The sequence below is a fragment of the Lampetra planeri genome, chromosome 15, assembly GCF_965212315.1.
Source record: "Lampetra planeri chromosome 15, kcLamPlan1.2.h2, whole genome shotgun sequence".
In the NCBI taxonomy this organism is placed as follows: domain Eukaryota; kingdom Metazoa; phylum Chordata; class Hyperoartia; order Petromyzontiformes; family Petromyzontidae; genus Lampetra; species Lampetra planeri.
The window spans coordinates 4,110,116-4,136,814 of record NC_136121.1 but is presented as its reverse complement, the minus strand read 5'-3'; the positions used below and the strand labels follow the sequence as shown (position 1 = coordinate 4,136,814).

The window sequence follows — 26,699 nt, the reverse complement described above, 5'->3', positions numbered from 1 at the left end:
CTAACCAGCCATGTGGTACCAGGTGGTGCCACTGCTAACATGCCACTGCTGACATGCCCTGCTGTAGAAGGGTCCATCGCATGGCTGTGAAACTGCAAAATGTGCAGTGCAAAAAGCTCTAAATATGTTGAAAGAAGTGAGCATCAATTATTTACTTACTATTTTATTTGAAAGGCGACCTGGCCACACAAAATAGATATATCATCACGCGTAGGAATGTATAGTGGCAATCAAATCATCTAAACGTGTGGTTCTAAATGTAGAGGGCAAAACCGAAGGAGCCGGAGAAAAAAATCCACGCAACCACGGGGAAAACATGCAAAGGCCTCCTGCATACCAGGGCCGTCTGGAACGCTTTTCCCTTCCGAGCGAGCCACTGGAGCTATGCACTTTTAAATCTAGATTGAAAACTAATTTTTTTAGAACTGCTTTTTGTTGCGTTTTTAGTCTTTTGTCCTTCCTCCACACCTCCAATTAGCACGGTTAGCTACATACGGTGCAAAATAAGTTCAACATACATAGCAGGGGTGAGCACTAATTGGTGGCTGGGCCAAGATCATATAGAAGTCATTACAATTAACTTGGTTTAATCATAGTGTAATAACAGCCATAGAGGGTTCACGTGGGGATTGGCTTGCCGGTCCTGCTTTGTAGCCAATAAGGGTTGAGACAGGGAGCATGGCCTCGGCGTGATCACGGCATGTCAGCAGGGGTGATTGGCCTGGCCATTCGGGGCCCCAGCTAATGGGGAGCCGGATAAGAGGCGTGGTCCCGGGATTGACAGGGAACCATCGAGAACGGTCAAGGCTGTCCATGGAGGATTGGCTGGGGGGTACCACGTGACGAAGGGATTAAGAGAGAGAGAGAGGGAATGATCGAGAGCAGACTTGGGAACGACAAGAGCAGGGTCACGCGCGTACGGGGGCTCTGGGTGCCACGTGCGCGGTGGGGACTTGGTGTGAAGTCTGCCCTCTCTCCGTTGTCTGCCAGCAACGGAGAGTGTGAGAGTAAAGTGTATTTGTGGAAGAGGAAATAAAAAGGACTGATTCCGAAGCCGTCTCAAGAAGGATTATTACAATAGGCAGCTGAAACCCAGATTCAAACTCAGGATCTGAGCAGCACACACAGCATGTATCTTTTTGAACCATATGAACCACATGGCCACCACGTTTTTAATGTATTTTCGCGTGAGATTATGGACAGCACAACAACCACGTAAAAATGACCATCGCACATTCACCGCTGACCAATTAACCGCCCACACCCAGTGGTGTAACGGTCATTTTCGATAGATGTTCACACATCCGACCTTTTCACATATCCCCCTATATACCTCAGTCCCCAGCGAGTTGGATACGGGATACTATACTGTACATTATTTAATCACTGTCAGAGCAGAAAATATCGAATTTAAATAACACTATGCGAACTTTGACCCACTTGAATTATCGGTAAAAAAAAAGTTTAAATGCGTGAAAGATGTCCAGCCCTTGATAACAACCCGGCATCACTGTCAGCACAGTCTGTGCAGTTTGTACTCTGACGGTATCAGTTTTCGCCAAAGTCTAATCAAGTGCAAAACATCTTTATTAACCCCTTATACACAACAGATTTAGACGGCACTTTGCCACAACTTTGAAGAAAACAGTACGCACATATGAAGTATTCTGTAGAAAGTGTAATAACACCAATATTTAAGTGCTGCCTGTTAAGATACACAGGACTGCACTGATTATGGAAAACACGACGTTGTCTTGCGTGCCGTATAGCCAGATAAGAGTTGATAAAAACAGGTACACCACTTGGTCGGAAGCCATCAATGGTTGCCATTTTAAAACACTGGCTCCTGCCATACAAATGTGGAAATTCCAACGCTATCTCAGCATTCAGTGCTCATGTTAGCGTGGAGACAATTTTAGATTGTTAATGCCATACATGAGTTGCCGCCACATGCCATCTTATTACAGTCATTGTCAACGACACTGCAGCAACGTGTACGAACCTGACAGCACAGCCAGCGATAACAATAACAGTACTCTTTGGTTCTTTCGGTAAAGTCACGGAGAAATAAATTAAATTTAATAATAGAATACGACGTTTCGATTGCAACACAAGCAAACGTCATCAGGTACAAATGGAAGAGAAAACAAACATGGTAAACTTGGAAATATAGTGCAATACAACACAGATAGTCGGTCAACACAACAGTCAACACCCCACCTGGTTGATGACGTTCTTCCAAAGATTGCTAAATTTGAGAGAGAGACAAAACATAGACACGGAGACACACAGACAGACACACAAGCAGAGAGAGACTCCCACAGAGACAAACAGAGAGAGACACACACATAGGCACACAGAAAGACAACGTCTCTGTGTCGAGGCCTTAAATAGAGAGAGAAGGGGGGGCAGAGGGGGAGCTGGACACTGGACTTCTAAACAAACAAGCACGGAGCGTTGTGTGGAATTACTGCCCATAGCGGCCGGAGGAGAGAATGGACCAATAAACAAGCACGGTAGAAAGCAAAGAACCAAAGAGTAATTCCTGCATTCACGAAAGCTTCGAATCTAGTTTGAACCACCTCTACGGAGAGGGTTTGCAGTGCTTTTTTGTTTCACACTTAACTTCTAATTTAGCAATCTTTGGAAGAACTTAATGAACCAGGTGAGGTGTTGACTGTTTTGTTGGCCGACTCTCTGTGTTGTATTGCATTATATTTCCAAGTTTACTATGTTTGTTTTCGCATTCATTTGTACCTGAAGATGGTTGCTTGTGTTGCAATCGAAACGTCGTATTCTATTACTTAATTTAATTTCTTTCTACATGACTTTACCGAACGAGCCAAAGAGTAATTCCTGCAGTCACGAAAGCTTCGAATCTAGTTTGAATAATAACAGTGTTTAATATTTCCATAGCGTCATTCGTCCAAAATCGCACCTCAAAACGCATGGAGACACGTGGGAAACCCACCACAGACAAGCGGAACAGGCAGCCAGAACGAACGCCAGCAATTGCCCAAGCTCTGGTCCTATGGCCAACGATATACAACAGAGAGATGAGTGATGACAACAACGTATGCAGCAGCATAGACACAACCGCCTGCAGTGTAACATGGGGGGGGGGGCGTTAATATTAGGTACACAATTATAATTTGAAGAGAGAGCGAAGCAGGTGGGATGTAGCAACGGTAAATAGCGTCAATAAGATTGTTATTGTTTATAATCCACACCCCTACCGTTAACGTGTACACCTCGTTGATGTGTTGCGATTTACATCTCCCTATAAAATGACGTGATTCAGTCAGAATTCTATTCAAGGATCAATTCAGGTTGTGTCAATTGATGTATCCATTTGTCTTTCCTGATTCGTATGTTCTGTCTTGCCTGTACCGTATCATAAGTTCAATTTGGCTAAAAGTATTTCATAACTTGCATATTCTGTACTTTACATAAATATTCTATGAATAACAAATGTACACTATTAATTGCACGCAAATGTGGGGGGTAATATACACTATAATACATTTTCAATACATTAATAGCTATCCGAAATAACTTCTGAGTAAACACAAAAAAATGTGAAAATAGCGGATTTGTTTAATTCATTTATGCATTTTTAAATCTACAATAACAAGGAGTATGTTTATACTCTTCTCTTAATCACGTTGATTTCCTCCTACACTCAAAATTGCTGAGAAAATGATTATCACCCCACCATGCTGAAAGTCAAGAGATGCGTGGGGATTTAAACTAAACTATTAACTATTTTACTGGTAGGAACCTCCTGGTTACACCAGCCCACAGGGGATTATTGTGTCCGTCCATCGTGCATCCAAAAATGGGAGGGGTGGGGAGGGACTGGGTGGGGCTGGGTGTGGCTGGGTGGGGGGTGGGAGGGGTGGTGCTGGGTGGGAGGGGTGTAGCTGGGTGGGGAGGGGATGGTCACCCCGTGGTGCCCTTATAAAACTCAACGTTTAACCTACTCACGCCGGCTTGTGCCCACCCTCACAGTCGGGCATATTTGCGGAATACACCACGCCGCCGTTGACCCTGGCCATTGACTGAGCAACCCAACGTTCCTACCAGCTCCCTCCGCAGGAATGTGTTTCATGTTACCAGGTAAAGGCCCACTGAGCTATGTAGCTATAGTTCAGAAGCAACCTGGCCACAAATGATAGCTGAACAAAGTGGATTATCATCATGTGGAAATTCATAGCAGCCAAATTCTCGAAACGCATGTTGATTCTAAATGTGGAGGGGAAAACCGGAGGACCAGGAGAAAAATTCAGCCAGCCAAATAATATAATCAATCTTGTAGCAACAATACTGTAACAGAGGTATGGATTATTTATATACAGTTCTACTCAGACACATCCTGCAGCCTCCCCATGTAATGAAAGTTCTTCAGACAATTTCAAGAAAACCATTTCGGAGACAATGTTGTACATTGAATAGTTTTCAATTTAACACGTAGGCTTTCGCGACCAATAATATTCATAATATAGGTTTTTGGGTCAGACCAAAAACCTATATTATGAATATTATGAACAGTTTGTGTTGTCTTGCCAATAATAGAAATGCAACAAAGCCATGACCTTGCAAATGTTTCGAAGATGTGTTTCTTGTGAATGGAAAGTAATTGATATAATTATACCACGATATTTGGCTGAGTGTTCAGCTTGAGAAGAATGTGTTAAGTTACTTCTGTACAGGAAATAAAAATGTATTTGAACAAGCAAATTAGGGGTCCAGAGACCAGGCTTATATTGATCTCAGATAACAATAGATTGACTGCCAAGACTAGGACCAACACGCCATTGAAATTGAATGCACTGGATATTAATGCTTTCTGGTCAATTGATGCAACACTAGCATGTGTTATATTGACCTGCAGGTGAATCCTGATGATAAAGTTAAATTGAGATTCCTGTATTAGGTTTTGAATGCAAGGTTGTCTTCATTTGGTAACACGGTAGCAGTATTGGATCGATGAGACGTAACTGATTAAATTCTTGAATGAAAATATGTTTTTCCGCCATTATTGCCAATGAAAGCAAATTATTTAATTACTCTTTATTTAAACAGGGCAAACATAATTACCATATCGACCAATTATAAAGCCAGCCAGGTGGCTCAGTGGCAGAGTGAGCAGCTCGCAATCGGAAGGTTGAGAGTTCAAAGCCTGGTTGGGGTTGACTCAGCCCATCGATAACATAAATACAACTTTGTGGGAAAGCCAACAGTGGTTGTCTTTCGTATCGTACATTACATTTCCACGAAAGGCTCAGGGCTCTAAACATGAGAGGAGTCACTGCTTCAATGCTCATTTGAGCAGGAAATCACTTTGAATTTTGTTTTAATTGTTCACTGCAAAATGCTCATCATCCATAGCTGCAGCGAACCACTCACAAGCCTAAAGGGCTCATTTCGATGGTTATTTTAAGATAGAACCTTGAAGAACTGCACACTGTGAAGTAGGTTTTAAATGATTTTACAATTGGCATGTGGCTCCACTGACACACGGGTTTCCAGACTAGGATTAAGGTTATTGTCACCTTGCTTAAAACGCCCAGCTAGGATGTAATAAAGTTATAACATCTGTAACACCAGGACCTATCTTGCTGTGTATTTGACCTAAACTCTTTCACGCAGGTCAGTGCAATTGCAAGAAATAGCCGTTCCCGCACTGTACCCTCCCTGCTGCAGTTATCGCTTGGTGGTGAGCAATGCACAAGTAATAAAACTACCAAAGGTTTCATGAAGTGCCTCAGCCTGGGATTTAAGCAGGTCAACTTCCACCATGGTTGAGCAAGTGGCCATCCCGACACCACAGCAACTACATGGCGTTGGATGTATTTAGAACTTATTTCGCACAGTACGTAGCCAACCGTGCTAATCGGAGATGCGCCGGAATACACATCAATAACAAAAACACTTATTATGTTAAGGTTATTTTAAAGGTCACTTCGTTAATCATTAAACGTATCAATTAACGACATGCAGTGGAGGTGGCCTGGCTGGGCTGACGTTTGAGTCAGAGTACAGAGTAAGCAGTGACCCAATGGGTTCTGAAGTGAAGTCAAGTTTGATGGCCTCGATCCAGCGACCACTGACTTCACAGCAGATGCTAATATTTTCAAAGTATTTGCTTTAAGTGACATTATTTTAAAGCCAAAACAACGACGCTTAATTGGCAATAATTTTTGGTAACTTTTCGATGGTTTTTTTCCAGCTTGTACTGCGTGTTGTTTGGCGTGATGTCCAATGTTTCCTTTCAGGTGCCGGGAGCTTCTTCAGGAACTCCCAGTAGGTGATGGTCACTGCATCGTGCGCTTTCAGATGCATTCCTGCGGTCGTCTGGAATGCTCTTCCTTCCAAAATTAGGAAATCACTGGAGCTATGCACTTTTAAATCATCTAGATTGAAACCTTATTTCTTAAAAACTGATTTTGGTGTTTAGTTTGTTGTCCTTCCCCCGCACCTCTAATTAGCAAGGTTGGCTACGTACGGTGCAAAATAATTTCAACACTCCTCTTCATAGGCACAAATAACAATTGTGGTATGCAGTGTTAATGTAAACCAATATATTAATAAATGTACAATATAAATCGACATTATGGCATAATATGTTGACAATAATATAATCTGTAGAAATTAACAAACGTGGTTTTCTTTTACTTAAAGCAAATGCCTCTGAGTCTACATTTTTTATGTGGTTTAAGACCATTTATTTTATCGTAACCATGAAACTTAAAACTTGACAGTGCCAGGAATGCGCTACAAGTCTTTACACGAGTGTGCGTTACTGTCCTCTTAAGCACCCTCCGCGTGCAATGTCACCGGCAAGCTCTGCTGATGTCGATAAATATTTACCGTCCAATGCACCGACTACCGTTTACAAAAGGAAGATTTGTTAATCGTGTAGAGGGAGCACCGGTGCTCTCTAAACATCATAGCATTGTTGATGTGTTCATGCTCAAGCTTGCCCTCGTGCTTCAAGAGCAGGGAGATTCAATCGAGGCCAACAATAACGTGCATTTGTTCAAGCACAATTCTTTAGAGTTGTGGCTTTATATCCCTCGTTAGTGAAATGGGTGGCGAAAACATTACCGGCAGGATGTCAGCAGCAGGAACTGTGCACTGTATAACGTTGTAGGTTGCCAAATACGCTGCACGCTTAATTGTCATGGTGGGTCTATATATTTTGTTTCTCATTGTCAAAAAGGTTTCGGTACAAATGCATCTTGACGCGAATACGTCCGACTGCACATGATGAATTCATTTAAAAGATATTACCCAATTACAAATATCAAAGTACCGGTTACAATGGTTTTATGACACGTATTTATCATTTATGGAAGATTTTTTTTTGCCAGCATCCGCCTTGCGATGTGATTACTCTGGATCACAATGAAAATTTTTTTGAGCCAAGTAATCTTTGATCTATAATGTACCATAATGTTTCACCAAAAATGATTCAACCCAGACCAACATTTTTTAATTTTATTTTTGTAAATTATATTGAGTGTTTTTATTCAAATGCAGTACACCATATATTACAATTAGTTATGTGTTAAATATGACAAATGAATACAAATTTGGGTTAAGTTACTCATCCACAAAAATCCTTATTAAGTTCCTTCAGTCACCGCCTATCTACTCTGGGCGATGTGCCTGCCCACATAGATGCTCCGCATGAGATGAAATTCGAATGTATAATCTTCCATTAACCTTGATTGGGGGAGGGGGGACCACAAATTAAATGGGGTTTTTGTTGTTGTTGTGCATCATCAGATCACTGCAACTGTGGCTGCACAGACCAGAACCCAACATCTCTTGCAGGACCATCTCAATGTCAGCCAGTGTTTTGACATATTTATTAACTGCCACCTGGCCACCTCAAAGAAAGCCCATTTGGGAACTATGACGACTTTCCCACAAAACGTCATTGAGTGGAAGCTTCCCACCTGTACAAACAAAACCAATTAGGGATCTGTTTGGCATTTTAATTGTATTTGCCACTGGAAGCAGCACCTAAATGTTACTTCAAACCAATAATCAAACAAACGGTCTCTGCTCAAACGATCAATGGGGAGGGGGAAGTTGGCTCATCTCCTTCCGCAGCCCTGAAGCAACTTGATTTAGAGTGAAGTTTTGCTGCTGCGTAGGGTGCTGCACAGCTCTCCGATGTGTGTGTGTTTTTTAAGTTGTCAGTATGTACTACATGTTGAACTTCTTTCGCACTGTACGCGGCCAACCGTGCACAGTGTCAACTCCTGAATAAGCTCCCCAAAATGTGGAGCGATACACGTCAGACATCCAACAAACGACACGTGGGCCCAAGCAAAACTAAAATGCAAATCAGTGATTCATCTTCTTGGTTCTTTCGGTAAAGTCACGTAGAAGGAAAATAAAAAAAAAACATAATAAAATTATTCTCACGACGTTTCGGCCACAACGCAAGCAGCCGTCTTCCGGTGGAGAACAGGTCTGTCGTGAGAATTATTTTATAATGTTTTATTTTTATTATTTTATTATTTTTCTTCTACGTGACGACTTTACCGAAAGAACCAAGAAGATGAATCCCTGCAGTCACGAAAGCTTTAAATCGAAATACAAATCAGTGAGTTAACCGTAAGTTTTACGAACTACTTTCCGACATCGCCAAGAGGAATGAAAGTTATATTTAAACAAAGAACGGCCCACACTCGCTCGGCATGCCATGCCTCTCGCTAATATTCAATCTTAAACGCACATATGGACAGTATTTTTGCTTGGCAGACACACAAGTTTAACTCGGCCTCAAGTATGCGTTCATTCAACGCAGCTTTGTACCCCAAACAACGAAAGCTAATTGCTTTAACGACACAAAACCTTACCCAAGCAAAATTAACACATTCGCAAACGTTGCAGCCAAAGGGGGTTTGAGGCTTATTCACGTCCTGTACTGATGAATGCACACACTAAAGGTGTGGGAATGCAATATTTGTTGCGGGTGCCATCAGACACGTGTGTCTATGAATAGACAAACGCTTTGATGTAGCCGAGATTCTCAGTCAAGTTTGCGGAGTGTCAATTGTAAAAGCAAAATATGTCCAAGATATTTTTAGAAATTTGCTTTTGCTATGATTGCACCCCAAAAAGAGATCACGTACAACAGCACGATTACATTTTTAAAACGATAGCCACTGCACTAAAATCCCAATGCAGTATTACATAGCTAGTTTTGAGTTTATTGTATGTGTTGAATTTGCATATCAACGACAGCCAGTAAGCGTATCAACAAGAAAACAAAGACAACATACATATTGCGCAGAACGAGCAACAGGGTCGTTGGGGAATATTGCACAACAGATGAGGTGTGTTTCAGCGTTTGTAAACGAAACGCAAGCACACACACACAAAAATGCAAATATGATAGCAAGAGGAGCCTGGGAAAATTTGGTTACAATAATTTAGTGCCATAAACACACGCGAATGGAACAAGACGGTGCAAACGTTTTGGGGAGAAAAAGGCATCAGGAACAAAACAAGGCAAGGTGGTGCAAGGTTGCAAGTAAGCTGTGGCGATTTGGTTTAACAGGAAAACACAACGTGGATACAGCATAACTTTTAATATCACCATGCTATGTAATATAGTAATCACTGAATGCAACATGGAGTTCAAACGCTGTTCTAGCAGCTCCCTAAAAGCAGTGAAGAATAAACTGAGATTTTTTTTGTTTCAGACGCATTGCCCTCCGATGCGTTTTCATTTCCTGGCCGAAGCTGCCCCCTCCACCACCTCCACCCCAAAAAGCCACGTGGAGTGAAACGTCCATCCCCGTGCGTCGTGGGACTTAACCGCAACAACCACGAAGATTGAGACGCAGTAGCGTTTGTATTTTAAGATATAAATGTAAAAAAAAACCCCATAAAATTCGATTTTCTTTATTACCAAATAAGGATGAAACAATACCAATATATATTATCAGAGTATGTTTTTGTTTGCATTCTGACCACAAGTATTGTGCTTAATGCAGACATGATTCCTTGTAAAGGTTTCAGTTTGGTGTATTAACAACTTAACACCTGTTTTGTTGCCACATAAGAGGGGAAAAAGCTATCCTCATATTTTCGTACTGGCAAAGGAGGTCCCATGATGATAATGATAAAATACAGTTACTGCATGTAAATTTTGTTTAAACACGACTCTGCATGCTTTGTGGTATATATATGGGCCGTCCGTTTCAATCTAAAAGTTATTTCTATAATTGAATGCAACCAAATTACTTGTACTGGATATCATCAGCAGAAGTCACCTATCAGCTGGTAAAGAAAGCCACTGTTGTGGTCACTGTTGTGAATTTCTTTGCCAGCTTCGAGGTGGATAACACCAGCCGGTCCGCCTGTCCGTAAAACAATCTGCACAGACAAGACCGAGAGCCCATTTGCCTCCTTATCCCTCTCCACAACAACACCCTCACCTGTAATCTCCCCCACAAAAACAACCGCACCCCTGGAGATCACCTAGAATTTCCCACACAACACCACCTGGAATCTCCCACACAACAACAACCGCACCCCTGGAGATCATCTGGAATCTCCCACACAACAACCTCACCTGGAATAACCCCCACAACAACAACACCTGGAATCTCCCACACAACAACAACCGCACCCCTGGAGATCACCTGGAATAACCCCCACAACAGCCTCACCTGGAATAACCCCCACAACAACAACACCTGGAATCTCCCCCACAACAACAACACCTGGAATCTCCCCCACAACAACAACAACCTCACCTAGAATCTCCCACAACAACAACAATACCTGGAATCTCCCCCACAACAACAACCTCACCTGGAATCTCCCCCACAACAACAACCTCACCTGGAATATCCCACAACAACAACAACAACACCTGGCATCTCCCCCACCACAACAACAACAACAACTGCACCTGGCATCTCGGGTCTCGACGAGCCCCGTCTGTACGCGCGGGCCCTTTCCATAGCGGAGGGAGTTGACAGCATCCGAGCAGTTTTCCCGACCGGCGAATAAGTGGCTCCTGATGCTGCTGCTGATGACACCGGGAACATCGCATCCTCCTCCTCGTCCTCCTCCTGTTGCTGCTGCCTCTGCTGCCGAATCATGGGAGGGAAGCTGCTGGCGCTCTTCAGCGGTGTCACGGGCTCGCGTCTGTCGCTCATCAGGACCTCGGGTTGCTTCAGCAACCTGATGGGTTGCTCGGGGTTCTCGGCATCGATGAAGGACACCTTCTTGATGAAATAGTTCATTGCGTATATCACGATGCTATTCTCTCTCTCTCGCGTTGTTCGTGCTAACGTCCACTGCTCTCGCAGTCGCTGCCTTTTTTCCCGACGGTCAAGTTCTGCTTTGATTTTATATTATTTTCTCCACTCCTGTTGCTCTAATTTCCTTTCCCTTTCAAAAGCGTTCGGCTCTCATCCCCCCCACCACCACCCACCCCGCCGTGCGTGTTCGTACGCCACAAACCTAGCGCCCCGTATCGCCTATAATGATGAGCGACACGGGTTCGCGTGTGTCACGCAAATTGTCAGCCGCGAACCAACAAAGAGTTCAGCGGAGAAGCTGTCCCAGCGTCGCACGTGTCAATTGTTAAAAAAAAAAGTTGACGCTTACGCCCCCCTCTTCTCCCTCTCTCTTAACTCTTACACCAGCAACACCAGCAGCACCACAGGGGCACACGCAACACACTCATGCCGTCTCAGCCTGCGCTCGTCAAGACTGGAGGAGCAGGTCTGACCAACTCCTCCTCCTACCTCCTCCTCCTCCCTGTTCACCTGGGGCGGCAGTATTTACATAATAACTACTAACACAACCACCACCCACCACCACCCCCTTTCCTCGCTCTCTCTCTCGCTCTGTCGGGCACGTTCATCGCAAAAAGGGGACCGAACCATTTTTTTTAAAACGGCAAAGCCAGAGGGGTGGTTTGGTGGTGGTGTTGGTTTGGTGGTGGTTTGGGGGTGGTGGTGGTTTGGGGGTGGTGGTGGTTTGGTGGTGGTTTGGGGGTGGTGGTGGTTTGGGGGTGGTGGTGGTTTGGTGGTGGTGGTGGTTGGTGGTGGTGGTGGTGGTGGTGGTGGTTTGGTGGTGGTGGTGGTTTGGTGGTGGTGGTGGTGGTGGTGGTTTGGTGGTGGTGGTGGTTTGGTGGTGGTTTGGTGGTGGTGGTTTGGTGGTGGTGGTGGTTTGGTAGTGGTGGTGGTTTGGTGGTGGTGGTTTGGTGGTGGTGGTGGTTTGGTGGTGGTGGTTTGGTGGTGGTGGTTTGGTGGTGGTGGTTTGGTGGTGGTGGTGGTTTGGTGGTGGTGGTTTGGTGGTGGTAGTGGTTTGGTGGTGGTGGTGGTTTGGTGGTGGTGGTGGTTTGGTGGTGGTGGTGGTGGTTTGGTGGTGGTTTGGTGGTGGTGGTTTGGTGGCCAGTGAAACAGGGGACGGGTGGGAAGGTAATCTGAAAAAAGGGCCACAATGTTTCACGAACTCTCAAGAGTTGATTTGACTGCAGGAATCCATACTCTTTGGTTCTTTGGGTAAAGTCATGTAGGTATAAAATAAAATAAATCACGACGTTTCGGGCGCAATACAAGCGTGCAATCATCAGGTGGGAAAGCTTTACCGAAAGAACCAAAGAGTATGAACTCTCAAGAGGTTCACAAATGTGCCCAAAAGCAGTTCACTCATTCGGATTTCCGTTCAAAATGCGTGCGGCATATATGCTAGAATCTGTACAGTATATCGTGCACCATTTGAACAATTTACCGACCGCTACCCTTAGTTTCGCTTTGGCTTCCTCCTTGCAAATGAGGGAGGAGAGTTCAGCTCTCAAGACATTCTCACCTGGCTATATTGTTTCAAACAAGATTTCAATTGATGGTGTACAACAAACCAAGTGTGCGTGTCTGTCCCTACAACTTTTGCAGTATATGGCGGAGTGAACTTAGAGCAAAAAATGTTCTTACAGCCGCAGTGTGCCAACATTACAATTGCCTTACCATGCAAACGCACAAGTCAACCAATGCAAGACTTTGAATCATGTAACCCGTATGTTAAACTATATTTATTTTACCAGGTGAGGACCACTGGACCACCATACAGCTCTTTTCAGAAGCGACCTGTCCACAAAAGAAAGTTCAACTAAGTGGCAATGTACAGCGGCCAAATAGTCTAAACGCGTGTTTCTAAATGTGAAGGAGTAAACCGGAGGACCCGGAGAAAAATCCACACGGCCACGGGGTGGACCACGCAAACTCCAAATATACAGCAGGCATCAAGGGTCGGGATCAAACCCACGGCAGCCTCCTGTATACCAGACGAGGTAGTTAACATCTCCCAAGCTACTGTGCACGACAAAAGATGCTTCTGGCTTTGTATGTCATACTGCTCTGGTTTTACAGGCAGGTACGGAAAAAAATCGGGGAAAACATTTGCCTACTCTATGAGAGGAAGCCAAGCAAGCCTCAACAGTACGTGTAAACATATAAAGTGCCTCAGGTCATCCACCCTTTGTGTTTTAGCAGGCACAGCAGTATATACCTTCAACTGTTTAAACATAAACGGATGTAGAACACACAAATGAAAGTCCCTCAACCAAATTAAGTTTTCCCATATAATGAAATACGGTACATACAATACTATAATGTGTGGACTTGTATCCACAAACGGGCAGAATAATGCCACGGCATTTTCTTGCTTAAACCGGATTGTGCCACCCACCATTTTGTATAATTTCATCATACAAAGTGTCCACTTAAAAAATATAATCAACTAAGCAGTTGTGCAAATTCACTATTTACTGCCCTTTCGGTTATATTATTTACTGACCCCTGCTGAGTGACGGCTTCCCCCACACTATATTATTGGCCATGAGGTTGTTTGACCATACTTCACCACACTGGTTCGTGTTTCTTTTTTTGATGTTAATATTGGATGGGAATTGAATATAGGTCGCCAGGTTCATAGTGCGGTGTGCTAAAAACTGCACTAATGCGCCAATCACTGATTTAACAATATAAGGGTTTGCTTGAAAACTCTACATATTTCTGAATTACATGCACTCTGCATGCATGCACAGCATTGCGTGCTGCATTGACATCCCAAAGCATATGCAAGTAGAGTAATGTATAGGCAATATGCTTGCCTACGCATCAGTGTCCCTATCTGATCAGAGACATTATTGATAATAGGTATTTTCTGCAGTAAGTAAAAAAAACAAGACAATTTAGAAACATTCTCATGGGAATCCGAAAATGAAATACACAGTAGAATTTGAAACTTTTTTTTTTAAACTATTACAAGATAAGTACTGGGTACAGTATTCCTTTCCTATTCCTGTGCAGCTCGATGTATCAATGTGTGCAATACGGTTGTGCCCTTTGACCTCTTTAATAAGAAAACCCTAACCCCTAGATTAACAGAGCTGTCTTGTACAATAAAATAATGCCATCAATGGCAAAATTTAATAAAAATGAGTTCACGAGACAATTGTTACCTGTCTATATCACTGCAAAATGAGTTGAAAACTAAATTATTTGCTAAATGTTTACTTACTTAAATAGAATATTGTTAATTTGACTGAAATGAAGTCTTAACCTGAGATAGAAAATCTTTCCATGAAATATTAGCAGAACTGCTTTGTCAGAAACAATATGGCACAGTCTCTAATCTAGGGACATACATAGCCAGTTGACAAAAACATCAAGAGCACATTTTCTCTGCAGTGGCTACACATGTTTTGTTTGTAAGCTTTGATTTAATTGTCATTTATTGAAATTAAAATAATGAACAAATGAAAAATCGATTACTAAAACGCACATGAAGTGAGCACATTTCAGTGGAATAACATTAAAACATGGGTTGCACAACAATGCGGAATCAATTGTAATTTGCCCCCCCGCCCCCCGCCCACACGTAACTGAACTAAAATTCATTGAATATCTGTGAATTCCTGGCATGGTATTTCAGCATGAAACAAAAACATGTCTCTGGACTTTGGGTGAGCCCTGTGTGTCGTAATTATCAGAGGGGAAAAAATGCACGGACAACAGGATGCCCCCCCTCCCAGAGTCAAGTTGCACAAAGTACGCCACATCAACGGCCCTATTGACTCCACCATTTCCACCAACAGATGTGCGCAAAAACGATTAGTAAAATACCTGGATAATGAGTGGCAGGATTTCCCAATGAAATATACTTCACTGCACTCATTATGATGCCCGAATACTACAAGTGTATACAGAGCTCTTTGTAGTCCATTCACAATTGGGGCAAAAAAATGGCAAATTATAACTACATTCCTTGTAATGAAGGTAAAGCAGTCACGTCGTGGTTTGTGTTGCTGCACTATAACCCACTGAGCCGAGTCCAACAATAGTCGCATCCACTGCACGAATCCCATGGCAGCAGATGCGGATACCTGATGGACAAATGGAAAGTTAAAAACTCTCCGGTGTGCGACTGTGGTCATCCAGAACAGACCCTACAACACATACCGAGCAATGCCCCGATCCACAAATAATACGGAGACACCATAGCGACACACTCCACTCCTCCTGACGCGGTTATCTGGCCTGACCACCTGAATGTGAAATTGGACTTGTTGCTCTGCATCTACATCAGCCATACGAAAAAAAAGTGAGCCGAGTTTGATTGCCAGCCACAGTTAACATCAGCATTGAGTGCAATTGAAATTCCACCAACCCATACTGACCAGCGAGGTGAAGTATGGTCAAACAATGCCATGACTGGCATGCCATGGGGATGTCTTCTTTCATCGGTGGATTAACAAATGGATGTTAATTATTATGTTCTTACCCTGCAATAATCAACATACCTCCTAATACAACTTCAGTAACCAAGAGGCTCGCAGGGGCTCATGCAATATATATTGACAATTATAACATTGTGCCACTTATTTTTAAGTTAGTTTAAGGGCCCAGGCCTCAACTATTCATATACAGTTATATATTTAAAAAGGTGTTGGCATGTTAAATATTAGTCAAATGCTTTAATAAACACTTCTTGATGTCCATTCTCAAAGCATTCAGACGAGGCACTATATATAGAAGAAAATATTGAAAATCTAAAATGTTGACCTGTTCCTAAACACAGCCCCCCTCCTCCCAGTAGAATGACCATGGCTGATGATGATAAAAGTATAGTTGTGGTGGGAGTAGTGATGACAGACAATCACACATGTGAAATGGTATGCAAATCACTGCATTATATTAATTCCATTATATGCCAAGTTGAATCCGGTCCGAGATGTGAATCATTCTGGCACGCAATTGTACGGGCATGACCACAGGTGCAATCACAGTTCGCGTCACTTTCAAATGATGATTATTATTGCAGCTGGTCATGCCAGTATGTGCTAGATTACAGCAACAATAAACACTGAAGTGGGCTGGGGAGAATAATGGTGAATAACTGTGGCAGATGGATGATCAGAGTTTTAACAGCACTGTGAGCTGTAAGTTGAAGTATTAAGGTACGTAAATATGTTAAACAAGCCTCACCCAAGGACGCTACACTTGACGTCACAACCAAGTCCTAAAAAACCTTGCGTCCGCCCTGGAGGACAAGCGAGCCGCCACCAACTCCCTACCACCCCCAGCAGCATCACACCACTTACGGACGACCTTTGTCCGCGAAGGAGCTAAACCACCGAAGAGCGGCTCTACACCATTAGAGCGAGACCAGCTGCGCTTGGCCCGCGATTGGAAAATGCTAGCTGACATTAGCCGGCAACTTGTGTTTCCTCCGGAGATCGCAACCACCACCCTAAGACCTGACATGGTGCTCTGGTCCCGTTCGCTCAAGAAGGTCTTCATCATTGAGCTCACAGTACCCTGGGAGGACTCAGTAGATGAGGCTTATGAGCGAAAACATCTGCGCTATGCCGATCTAGCTGCCGAAGCACGGCATCATGGCTGGAACACAGAAGTCCGACCAGTGGAGGTGGGCTGCAGAGGTTTTGTGGCAACATCTACAACCAGACTGCTTAGAGACCTGGGAATTAAGGGCCAGAGCCAGCGTTCGGCAATCAGAGCTGTATCGGAGGTGGCAGAAGGCAGCAGTCAGTGGCTCTGGATGAAGAGGAAAGACCCCAGCTGGGCCCCGAAGTGAGAGGGCCAGGAGGTATGCGGTCAACAATGCTTGACTCAGGGAGGAGGACGCCCCTGCCATGCATAGTCCCATGGGATGTTGGCTATCAACAACAAAGCAACTCCTATGACTAATTGGGAATAGGACGCAAGCGTAGGATTGATCACCCTGTCGCTGGCCGCCTTTGGGGAGGGTGTATAGTGTGAAAGGCCGAAACACCCTAGGAACCAAAGGTACACTACTGACGATGCGCTCCCCAAATTTCACCAGGCTCACTGTTCATGAACTCTTGGAAGTGCTTGCACAAAGGATAGTAACATCTCATCCTGTGTTCTTGGAATCTGTCCTTTGAGTGTTTGGTATTGCATTCTGAGACAGAAAGCTAAAGACCTGGATAAAAAAACGCAGGCTAAAGACATGTAAATTAAAATGTTCATACAAGTGGGTCTTGGGCTGGACATCGATGAGAGGGTTATGCTGATGGTCAATAATAGTGACAGAGTAGCTAAGGATGTGCAGTGAGGAGATGGAGCGATGACATAAGCTCGTGTGCAGGTGCTAGACTGATTGTTAAATCATAGAATTTTGAGAGATCAGGGTGGCTTGCGGAGGCCTTCATCCATTAATGGATTGATCATAGCTAATGATGTCTGTGACATTTCATGGAAATACATTTTAAGTTTGTTAATTTTCAATGTCCCTCAATGACAAAAGTCTTCTACTTAATTTGGAGTCATGGTAGGTGGTGAAACAATAACATTACGATTCGCTAAAGTTATTGTTTTTGTAATATAGGATTTACAAAGAAAAACTCAAAGTAGATGAAAAAAGCAAAAAACTTGGATTGTTTTTCAACATAAAAAAGACAAAAGTCTTGACGATTGAAAGACAAGAGGAAGAATAACAAATTGAGGTGGAAGGAAAGTTGCAACAATTTGAAAATCTTCGAAGGCCTAGTCACGTAAAACAGATGCTGTGATATTGACATCAAGAGCAGAGGTGCTTTAACCACAATAGCCTTTGGAAAGCTTGGCAATGATTGATATGGTCACGTGTTTATGCAAAGAAAAAAACCAAGTTGTAGAAACTATAGTTGTGCTGATACGGAAGTATGCCTCCGAATGCTGGAGATTGAGAAAACACAATGATGGAAAAAGCAGAAATGAGCTCTGCTGAGCAGAATCCTGACAGTGTCTAGACTAGCGAAATGATGACATGAAGCAATCAAGGGGCAACACTGAAAGGGAAGATACAAGAGAGACGACTGGTTTGAACATGTATCGAGAATCGATACATACAGAATTACCAAACATGGCTTTGCACGCTCAAGCACACGGAAGAAGAAATGGAGGAAGGACAATTTACACGCTTGGTTGGCACAGGGAAGAACGTTCTCGAACAGGGAGGGGCAACATGTATAAAGAAGCTGTGAAAGCTGGTGCCAGATGGGAAGAGGTGGAATTAACTCATGTGGCCTCATCATCTCAAAGAGGGGGCAGAAGGGGAAGGGAACTGCGTAATAAGAACATTACACCACCCAACCAGCACTTGATAGCATCATCAATGACATAACAGTCATGCCAGATGTGAAAAAGGGCATCCTGTCAGGAAACATAAACTTCTCTTTGTATTCATTACAGTCAAGAAATTATGTTAACAATCCTGGAACTCGTTTCTAGGTAACAATGTTTTCCAGTTTCTATGCTCATCCCTGCTTGCCTAATGGAATGGTCCAAGTACAATGCCAGATGAATGACGGTGATTCTTTAAGCTTATGGATTTGGAAAAAAAAGTGTCCTTTTGAATGGGTTCACCATCGCATCCCTGTGTGCCAAGGTAAATGCGTCCCTAATCCCCACACAACTACAATACTGAACATTTATCCATTTTTAACAGGGACATTGGACCCAGAACACAATTCGTGTTTTCGTTTGTGTTGAGTCCTAAAAATGGTATATCCTAAAGCACACATCACAACACAACATTACAATATCTATATAGCTAAATAAAAAGTGTTTTATCCAAAAGGCATGTTTTCTTTACACTATATATACATTGAGAATAGGTTTTCCCTTTTTTTCTGGCAACAAAACAGGTGTTAAGATGTTAAAACACCAAACTGAAACCTTTTACAAGGAATCATGTCTGCATTAACCACAAAACTTGCGGTCAGAATGCAAACAAAAAACACACTGATAATATATGCATTGTCTTTTAAACTGATTGGTCCCCACCAGAGACAGCCTTCTTTAGAGCTTAGTCTCAAATAGTGTTAGACCAGAGGACGCCAAAAGGCGTACTCTGGTCTGACACGTCAAAAGGCGTACTCTGGTCTAACACGTCCTCTGGTCTAACACCATTTGAGACTAGGCTCTAAAGAAAGCTGTCTCTGGTGTGGACCTATCAGTTTCAAAGACAATGCATATATTATCAGAGTGTTTTTTTTGTTTGCATTCTGACCACAAGTATTGTGGTTAATGCAGACATGATTCCTTGTAAAAGGTTTCAGTTTGGTGTTTTAACATCTTAACAGCTGTTTTGTTGCCAGAAAAAAAGGGAAAACCTATTTCATACTAATTATTAGAACCGTTAAGAAAATTGGAATAGCTACGCTGAAATTTCATAATTAATAACATATAAAGGTGAATCAGAGAAAGAAAGATGGTCTCACCAAAGCTATTCGCGGCAATATTCAAAGAGGTCTTCAAAAAAACTTTGAAGAAATAAAGGCATAAAAATAAATGGAAAACACGAACGATACAGTCTCAGATACTCAGATGATGTAATCATTCTAACAATGAATGAACATTGACCTTCAGGAAACGACTGAACAACTCAACAAAATGACGGCTCAAAATAAAATAGAGCATTAATGAGCAAATGTTGGCTCAAAATAAATGAGTAAAACGAACATCGCGTACAATACCTCTTCTTGGTTCTTTCGGTAAAGCTTAAATATACGCACCAAGCGTGGTGGTGTTTCATTCAGACGCTGTCTCCCCGACAGACCTGGTCTTCACCTGAGGACGGTTGCTTGCGTTGTGGCCGAAACGTCGTGAGAATAATTTTATTATGTTTTATTTTTATTATTTTATTACTTCCCTTCTACATGACTTTACCGAAAGAACCAAGAAGATGAATCCCTGCAGTCACGAAAGCTTTAAATCGCGTACAATACGTTGGGCACACAATTGTACACCCAAGTCAGAGGGGACACAACTGGGACACAACACGACAGAATATTCAACACTCGACAAATTTACAGAAATTCGAAAAATACGAACGTAAAAGTAATCGAGTCATGCATGAATGTGAAGCATCAATGCAAAACAGGAAAATGTTACCTTATATAAAAAACATTGAGTTATCAGTAATCAGCAACTGATTACTTTTTAAATGCAATTCTCCCAAGACTGCATATAAGCGCCCATGTCATAGATGTTCTCATAACTAAGCACACTGCATTTATTTTATGTTTACAGTCTTTTATGGTCGTGTAAACTTGTAGTCAGCAAGCTTGTCTTTGAGAGCGATTACTTAGCATCAACCATCCAATTCCCACAGCCACTCACATAACCTCTGTGCTTTATTAACAAAAGCATGCCAACGTGATTTCCTGCTGCTCAAATGAGCATTGAGGCAGTGGCTCGTCTCCTGTTTACAGTCCTTAGCTAGTCGTGGAAACACCACATTACTATGGTGGGAGTGAGTCTACCCATAGGACAATCACCGTTGACTTCCCCACAAAGTGGTAATCATTTTATTGGCCCCCTGAGGGATGATTGGCTGCGTCAACCAACCATGCAGGATTTGAAATCGCAAGCCGCTCACTCTACTGATGAGCCACCGAGTCCAATGTATAAACAAATCCTGCCATGTGTTATGAAGTAGGCTATAAAATGGCCCGTGGATTTTTTTAACGATAGTATGCCAATGTTTTCTAGTATAAGTCAACAGGGCAGTGCTTATTGCTGTTCGTTGTAATGAGCGAGTGGCATAAACGTGGCATTCTCTTGGAAAGGGCCAGTCTTGCCATAGGAACATCACTAACGATTTTCATGGAGAGATGATATACGACTCCACCCCTTATAGAATGTAGGTTGATGAACTTTCAATTGAGAGCCAAATGCTTCCAAACCAAATGCAAAAAACAATAATTAACCAGGCTTAATTACCATTGCACAGGTCACCTTTGCAAGGGGTATCACAAATCTCACGAAACCTTTCAACTCCTTAAATGACATTGACTGTGCACTCCACGTATGGCACAAACAGTAAAACAGCTCTTCTTGAAAGCGAATGAGAGGCCAGAAAGTCCATGGTCAGATTACTGAGCCAGCACTGCTGAGGTGCTGACTTCAATTCTTGGCAGCGACACAAGACCAATCTTGCTGATCACTAATTCCTGCACCAAAATTCGTCACGTTAACTTTGTTTTTTTTTACTTAATTTGCCAAAAATGTCAGCTGTCAAAAATTTAGAAGAACTGTAGGAGCGTGTATAAAAGCATTCCCCCTGTTGTATGGATAATACGTGTAAAATGAAGCGATCTAAGAAGCAGTTGCGTGACTTTTTATTCCACGGGGCGTTTTTTGAGCTACACAAGATTACACACGGCTCTGCGAAAAATTGCTAAAGGACACTTTGTCTCATGGCAGGACGCCGACGGTACAATTAAAATACACAGACTCCCGATTATCCGCGTGCGGTTTACCCGACTTGCGGATTAACCGTGCACCTGAGATGTTGACATAAATTAATAACTCATGGATTTTGCCTTAAGCCCAAAGTAATAATTTGAAGAAAAAAAGTATACATTGTTATACTTGGAAAAATTATGGCAAGTCACTGCTTAAACAGAATGAATATGTGCTCCGGTTAATCCGAAATCCATGTGATCGCCTCTACAGTGCAGTAGTTGCATATCTTTACAACAGTGGGTGGAGTTTGATTGGCGTGGCTCTGCTATCCACTTAGTGGGACAAGCCTTAGTGGGCGGCGGAGGCAAGTCTTTGTTTTGTTCATTAACAAACTCTATTTTCTTCACCGAAACATAATTCATATCTACATTATTGTTTTTTTTGGCATAGAGATTCACGGAAAATGGATATATTTAAAATACCCGCGATTACCGAATAATTCGCGGCCATCCTCCCGGTCATTAGTGCGGATAAACGAGAGTCTACTGTATTGCGTGTCTCTGCACATATTCCACCAACTCCACTGCAGCATCGCCCACGGCAGCATCGCCCACGGCTCACGGCGCAAAGGGAAGGGAGCCGCAAAAGCAAGAGCGGTGGCGGCACACGACCACTGTGGTCGTCGAAAAGGACAACACAGGTGGTCGTCGCAAAGGACTGCGGACAGCTGCCAGACTTTTCAACGATGCCGTTCGTGTGTTATCGCGGCACACCCTGTGAGACAAGGGGTGGTGATTGTTTTGCTGTGGAGTGCACTATGTCGCGCAAGAGGCTGCTTAGCCATCACGTGTACAGTACCAGTGTGTGTGTGTGCAAAAAAAAACACTGAGCAAACACAACAGCATCAAGCCGGGTGGCACTCTGGCCCAGAGCGGCTCAAATTACGATCGTGGAAAGGTGGCTTGCGAGTGAAAATCATGGCCAGAAGAAATTGGTACCACATAAGGTCGCAAAAACATTTCGTTCTACCGATTTATTTTTAGATGGATAAATCAGATTAAATAGTTTAATAAGCAACTAATTTGAAGTGGTTATGACAAAATTCATTATTATTGGCCAGAGCGAGACATTGAAACCACTGATGTTATGCCACCCCTGATGTTAGGAGCAATTTAAATGTCAGGTCTGGGCTCATGGACTACTTTGGGGGTGCATAAAATAAATAACATTTTGTTGGAAATCAACAGTGGTTCTTATGGAGATATGTAAATATGGAATTTCCACCATTGGCTCAAAACCATCAATGGAGATGGTCAACGCCAAATGCTTAGAATAGCGACACGTATCGACTCCATAACTCAATTATTCTTAGCATATGAGTATAAATAAATGTTAAAATGACAGTGTTATTGTAGGATGTCAATCAATAAAAGGATAACCATGTTATTTCCTTTGATTATATTATTAATGTACTACATTGAGGACAAAATGCAAGCTGAGAATACAGGAAACTCTGGAATCTGAGAAACTGTAACAAAGACAAAGAACGCCAGTGCAGCTGCACCTACTGTTACTAACAGTGACTTCCTATTAAGAGCTTCAGAGCTAATCGGATTCGTCCGGTCTAAATCTAGATTCTGATTCTGAAGACTGCATGGCACATGGATGGGTGGTGTGGTCAGCAACATGCCTGGCTGCCACTATTTCCCCAGTGCTGATATTCACAACACATCATGCATTCATTTAGGCCCCAGTTTGACCTGGTTCGTGCCACTGAGGTTATGAATCAAACCCAGGCATCCGGGTTTATCGCGCGATGCACTTACCACATGGCACCACGATTGCTCACGCGGACTGTGTGAGGAACACTCTTGTAAATAAACTAGAATAATCTTGACTTAAAACGTTCGTGACTGCAGGAATTCATATTCTTTAGTTCTTTTGATAAAGTCACGTAACTTTACCGAAAGAACGTGACTTTACCGAAAGAACCAAATAATAGAATATTGAACAAAAAACTTTTCAAAAACGGGGCAGTGTATTCATAATCACAGACTTTTGAGAGGCTCCACCTTGGAGTATAGCTTAGCTTAGCATAGAAAATGTTCCCAAGGCATTCAGGGCTCTATAGGTCATGCCTCATAAACAAATAAACAACATAATCCATGCCATGACCTCTCAGCCTCTATCAAGTTCAAGGTCGAACAGGCAATTTTATCTCTTTAAAAGGACATTACAATTGTATAGGACCAAAATGACGAATTCGCCTTTAAATTTTCGTTTGTATTAACCGTGTATCGTATAATAACGCCTACACTTGACTCACTTTGAATAATGAAATACACAACTGCACAAAAAACTACAGATTATTTTTTACATACATTTATGGAATCACAATTTCCAAGAAATACTATTATGTTATTGCGCTCCGGTGTCAGTCCCAATCTCTAAATGATAATCGTATATTAAAATAAAATGTAAATGCGTAGATGTAATAGTTCCTATGTAATTATCGGTTTCAGGATCTCCAGAAGAAATCAATATCATACAGCTGTTACCTTGCTTATTAAGCATGCAGTACAACATCACATATCCGACTGTTACATATTTGTCCTGACCAATAAACCGCCCATTCCCAGTGCAGCATGTGTGCATGGTGTAACTGTCTATTCTCCAGATGTTCACAAACCGGAGCTTTTTTACATATTCACCTATACGTCAGTCCCCAGTGAGTCAAATGTTCGACTCTGTAATGTACAGGGTGTTTTAAAATGATGGACCCAATTTCAAAGCAGTATATTTCACGATGGCAACATGTTACAAGTACACAAAAAGTAACAAACGGTTTAATGAGTTATAAAGTTTTACTAACCATTTTATAAATGCTCTATGTGCCCTCCACCTGCTGTATGGACAACATCGAGACGATAGTTTCATTCGTCCCAAACGCATCTCAAAGTGTCTTCTTCCACTGAAGTCACCGCTGCCGTGATTCTGTTTTTGAGGTCATCCAGATTAGTCGCTAATGGTGGCACAAAAACACGGTCTTTTGTGCCACCATGCTCTTTGACATTGGCGGATCAATGCCAAAACGCCGTTGAAACGCACGCTGCACTGCAATTATGGAATCAGTCTTGTTGAACTGCAGAACGCAAAACGCCTTGTGTTGCGGGGTCACCATCTTGCGAATGATTGAGGCTAGGGGCTTTTGTGCGCTGGGAGAGGCATCTAGCAGCAATCATTTGAAACTCTATGCCCCGCCCTTTCAAGTGGTAAGAGTTTCATTCATGGGTGGTTCGTGGTTGCAGAGATATAGCGATTTCAAATCGGGTCCATCTTTTTAAAACACCCTGTATTCTGATTAAATTCAAAGGACTGCGCTCTTTGCCCAGGTAAACTATGCAAAACGTCCACCTGGCATGTTGCGTACAGTATCGACGACACGTGCACCCAAACGTGAAAACAAGTTCAGAACTCACAATTAGAAGTGCATAATGTTTCCCCCGGAACCTCCGATTTTATCCCGCACCTCCGATTAACACGGTTGGCTACCTACGGCGCGAAAGAAGTTCAACATACATACAAACATAACGTTCACATCCTTGCCCACACATCAACTCATCCAATTATACATTGTGGCAAGACTGGGCCCCGCCATGAGAATGTGGATATTAAACCACTGGCTCAAGGTATCTGTTGCTCGTCAGCCACTTGGAAATGTGATTCAAATGACAAGTATTTTGTACTACACATATCAACCCACTAGGGGGTGCATGAGATACATAATTCACAGTTGGTATATTACTGCATTGACATTTTTTTTCATATACAGTAAATTGCTTCACCATCATTATCAATCTGATCAATGCAATGCAGGATAAAGGCCTCCAAAACCGCCACCATCTCTTATCTCTCATGATCTTGCAACGTAATCACTCACGTGGCACCTGCACACGAGCTGATATCAATCGCTCCCATAACTCGCTCCCATAACTTGCTCCCAACACTGCTGCGTTTGTGCCACATTTCCACCCAGTGCAGTCACGCAACCACAAACATCCACAACATGAGCAAGGTTTCATCCCAGTGCCACGATTCCATCTGCACCTCTTGCCAGCCCTCTAGCGCGGTGTTTTCTCAAGCGTTTATTTGGCCCGTGACCACTCAAGCCGATCCAAACATTTCCGTGGACCACACAGCGTCCCACCCCTGGTGACAAAACGCATTCACTTCTCTCCAAATACCATAAATACAAAATGATTCACATTACCGGAATTAAAAAAAAAATCTTAAAACGCAGTTAGAAGGATTTTTTTAGGGGGAATGGGCAATTGAGATATTAGGGTTAGGGTAGTTTAATCACCCTAGTTTCCCTAACTTAATTTTTAAATTAAATATCACGAGTAAAATATTAACTCATGGCCGAAACAAAAGGTATCACAAACGTTGTCATTATTGTCCGGATCAAGCTGAGTTTGCATCACAGCCGTCGCAGACCACTTGGTGGGTCAGGGGGGACCACACTCTGAGAGCCACTGCTCTAGGCGGTGCTCAGTTTTTGTATCCTTCATTAACCGGGAGATTAAAGAAGCCTGTTCTAACACACAAAACATCACTGGCTCTTGCAAGAGCGACATCGGTATCTGATTGACAGCACTCTGAATGAAGCAAGAAGACTGACGCTTCTTTATACATTTACTGAAGACAAGAGGTTGAATATGTAGCCAAATCTACATGGAAAAACTTACATTTGTCTCTGTTTGTACCCTGTGACACAGGTAAAAGTTAAATTTGCAGCTGTGAAATATCTCGCTCACGCCACTGCTGGTGGAAGAGCCGCCAATCGAGAAAGCTCAGGAGAGTGTCGAGGTCTACTCTTTCATGCCGGCCAGACGTCTTGGAAGAGGTGGGAGTAACCCACACTTTACCCCATTG

The 26,699-nt window shown here is 42.8% G+C and overlaps 1 protein-coding gene across 9 annotated transcripts in view; it reads right to left on the bottom strand.

Annotated features, from left to right (window-relative positions):
* The window catches only part of LOC144722608 (protein furry homolog-like), a 268,927-nt gene that overhangs the window by 205,633 nt on the left and 36,595 nt on the right, over positions 1-26,699 (bottom strand). For 2 of the 9 annotated variants that reach the window (XM_078600838.1, XM_078600837.1), the window contains exon 1: positions 10,946-11,985. The exons of 4 other annotated variants lie outside the window; for them this stretch is intronic. In XM_078600838.1, the coding sequence (XP_078456964.1) occupies positions 10,946-11,282 (337 nt within the window). In that variant the 5' untranslated portion in view covers positions 11,283-11,985. Of the gene's footprint in view, positions 1-10,945; positions 11,991-26,699 lie in introns of those variants that run through there. 3 more of the 9 variants (XM_078600835.1, XM_078600836.1, XR_013586071.1) reach the window with 2 other exon arrangements.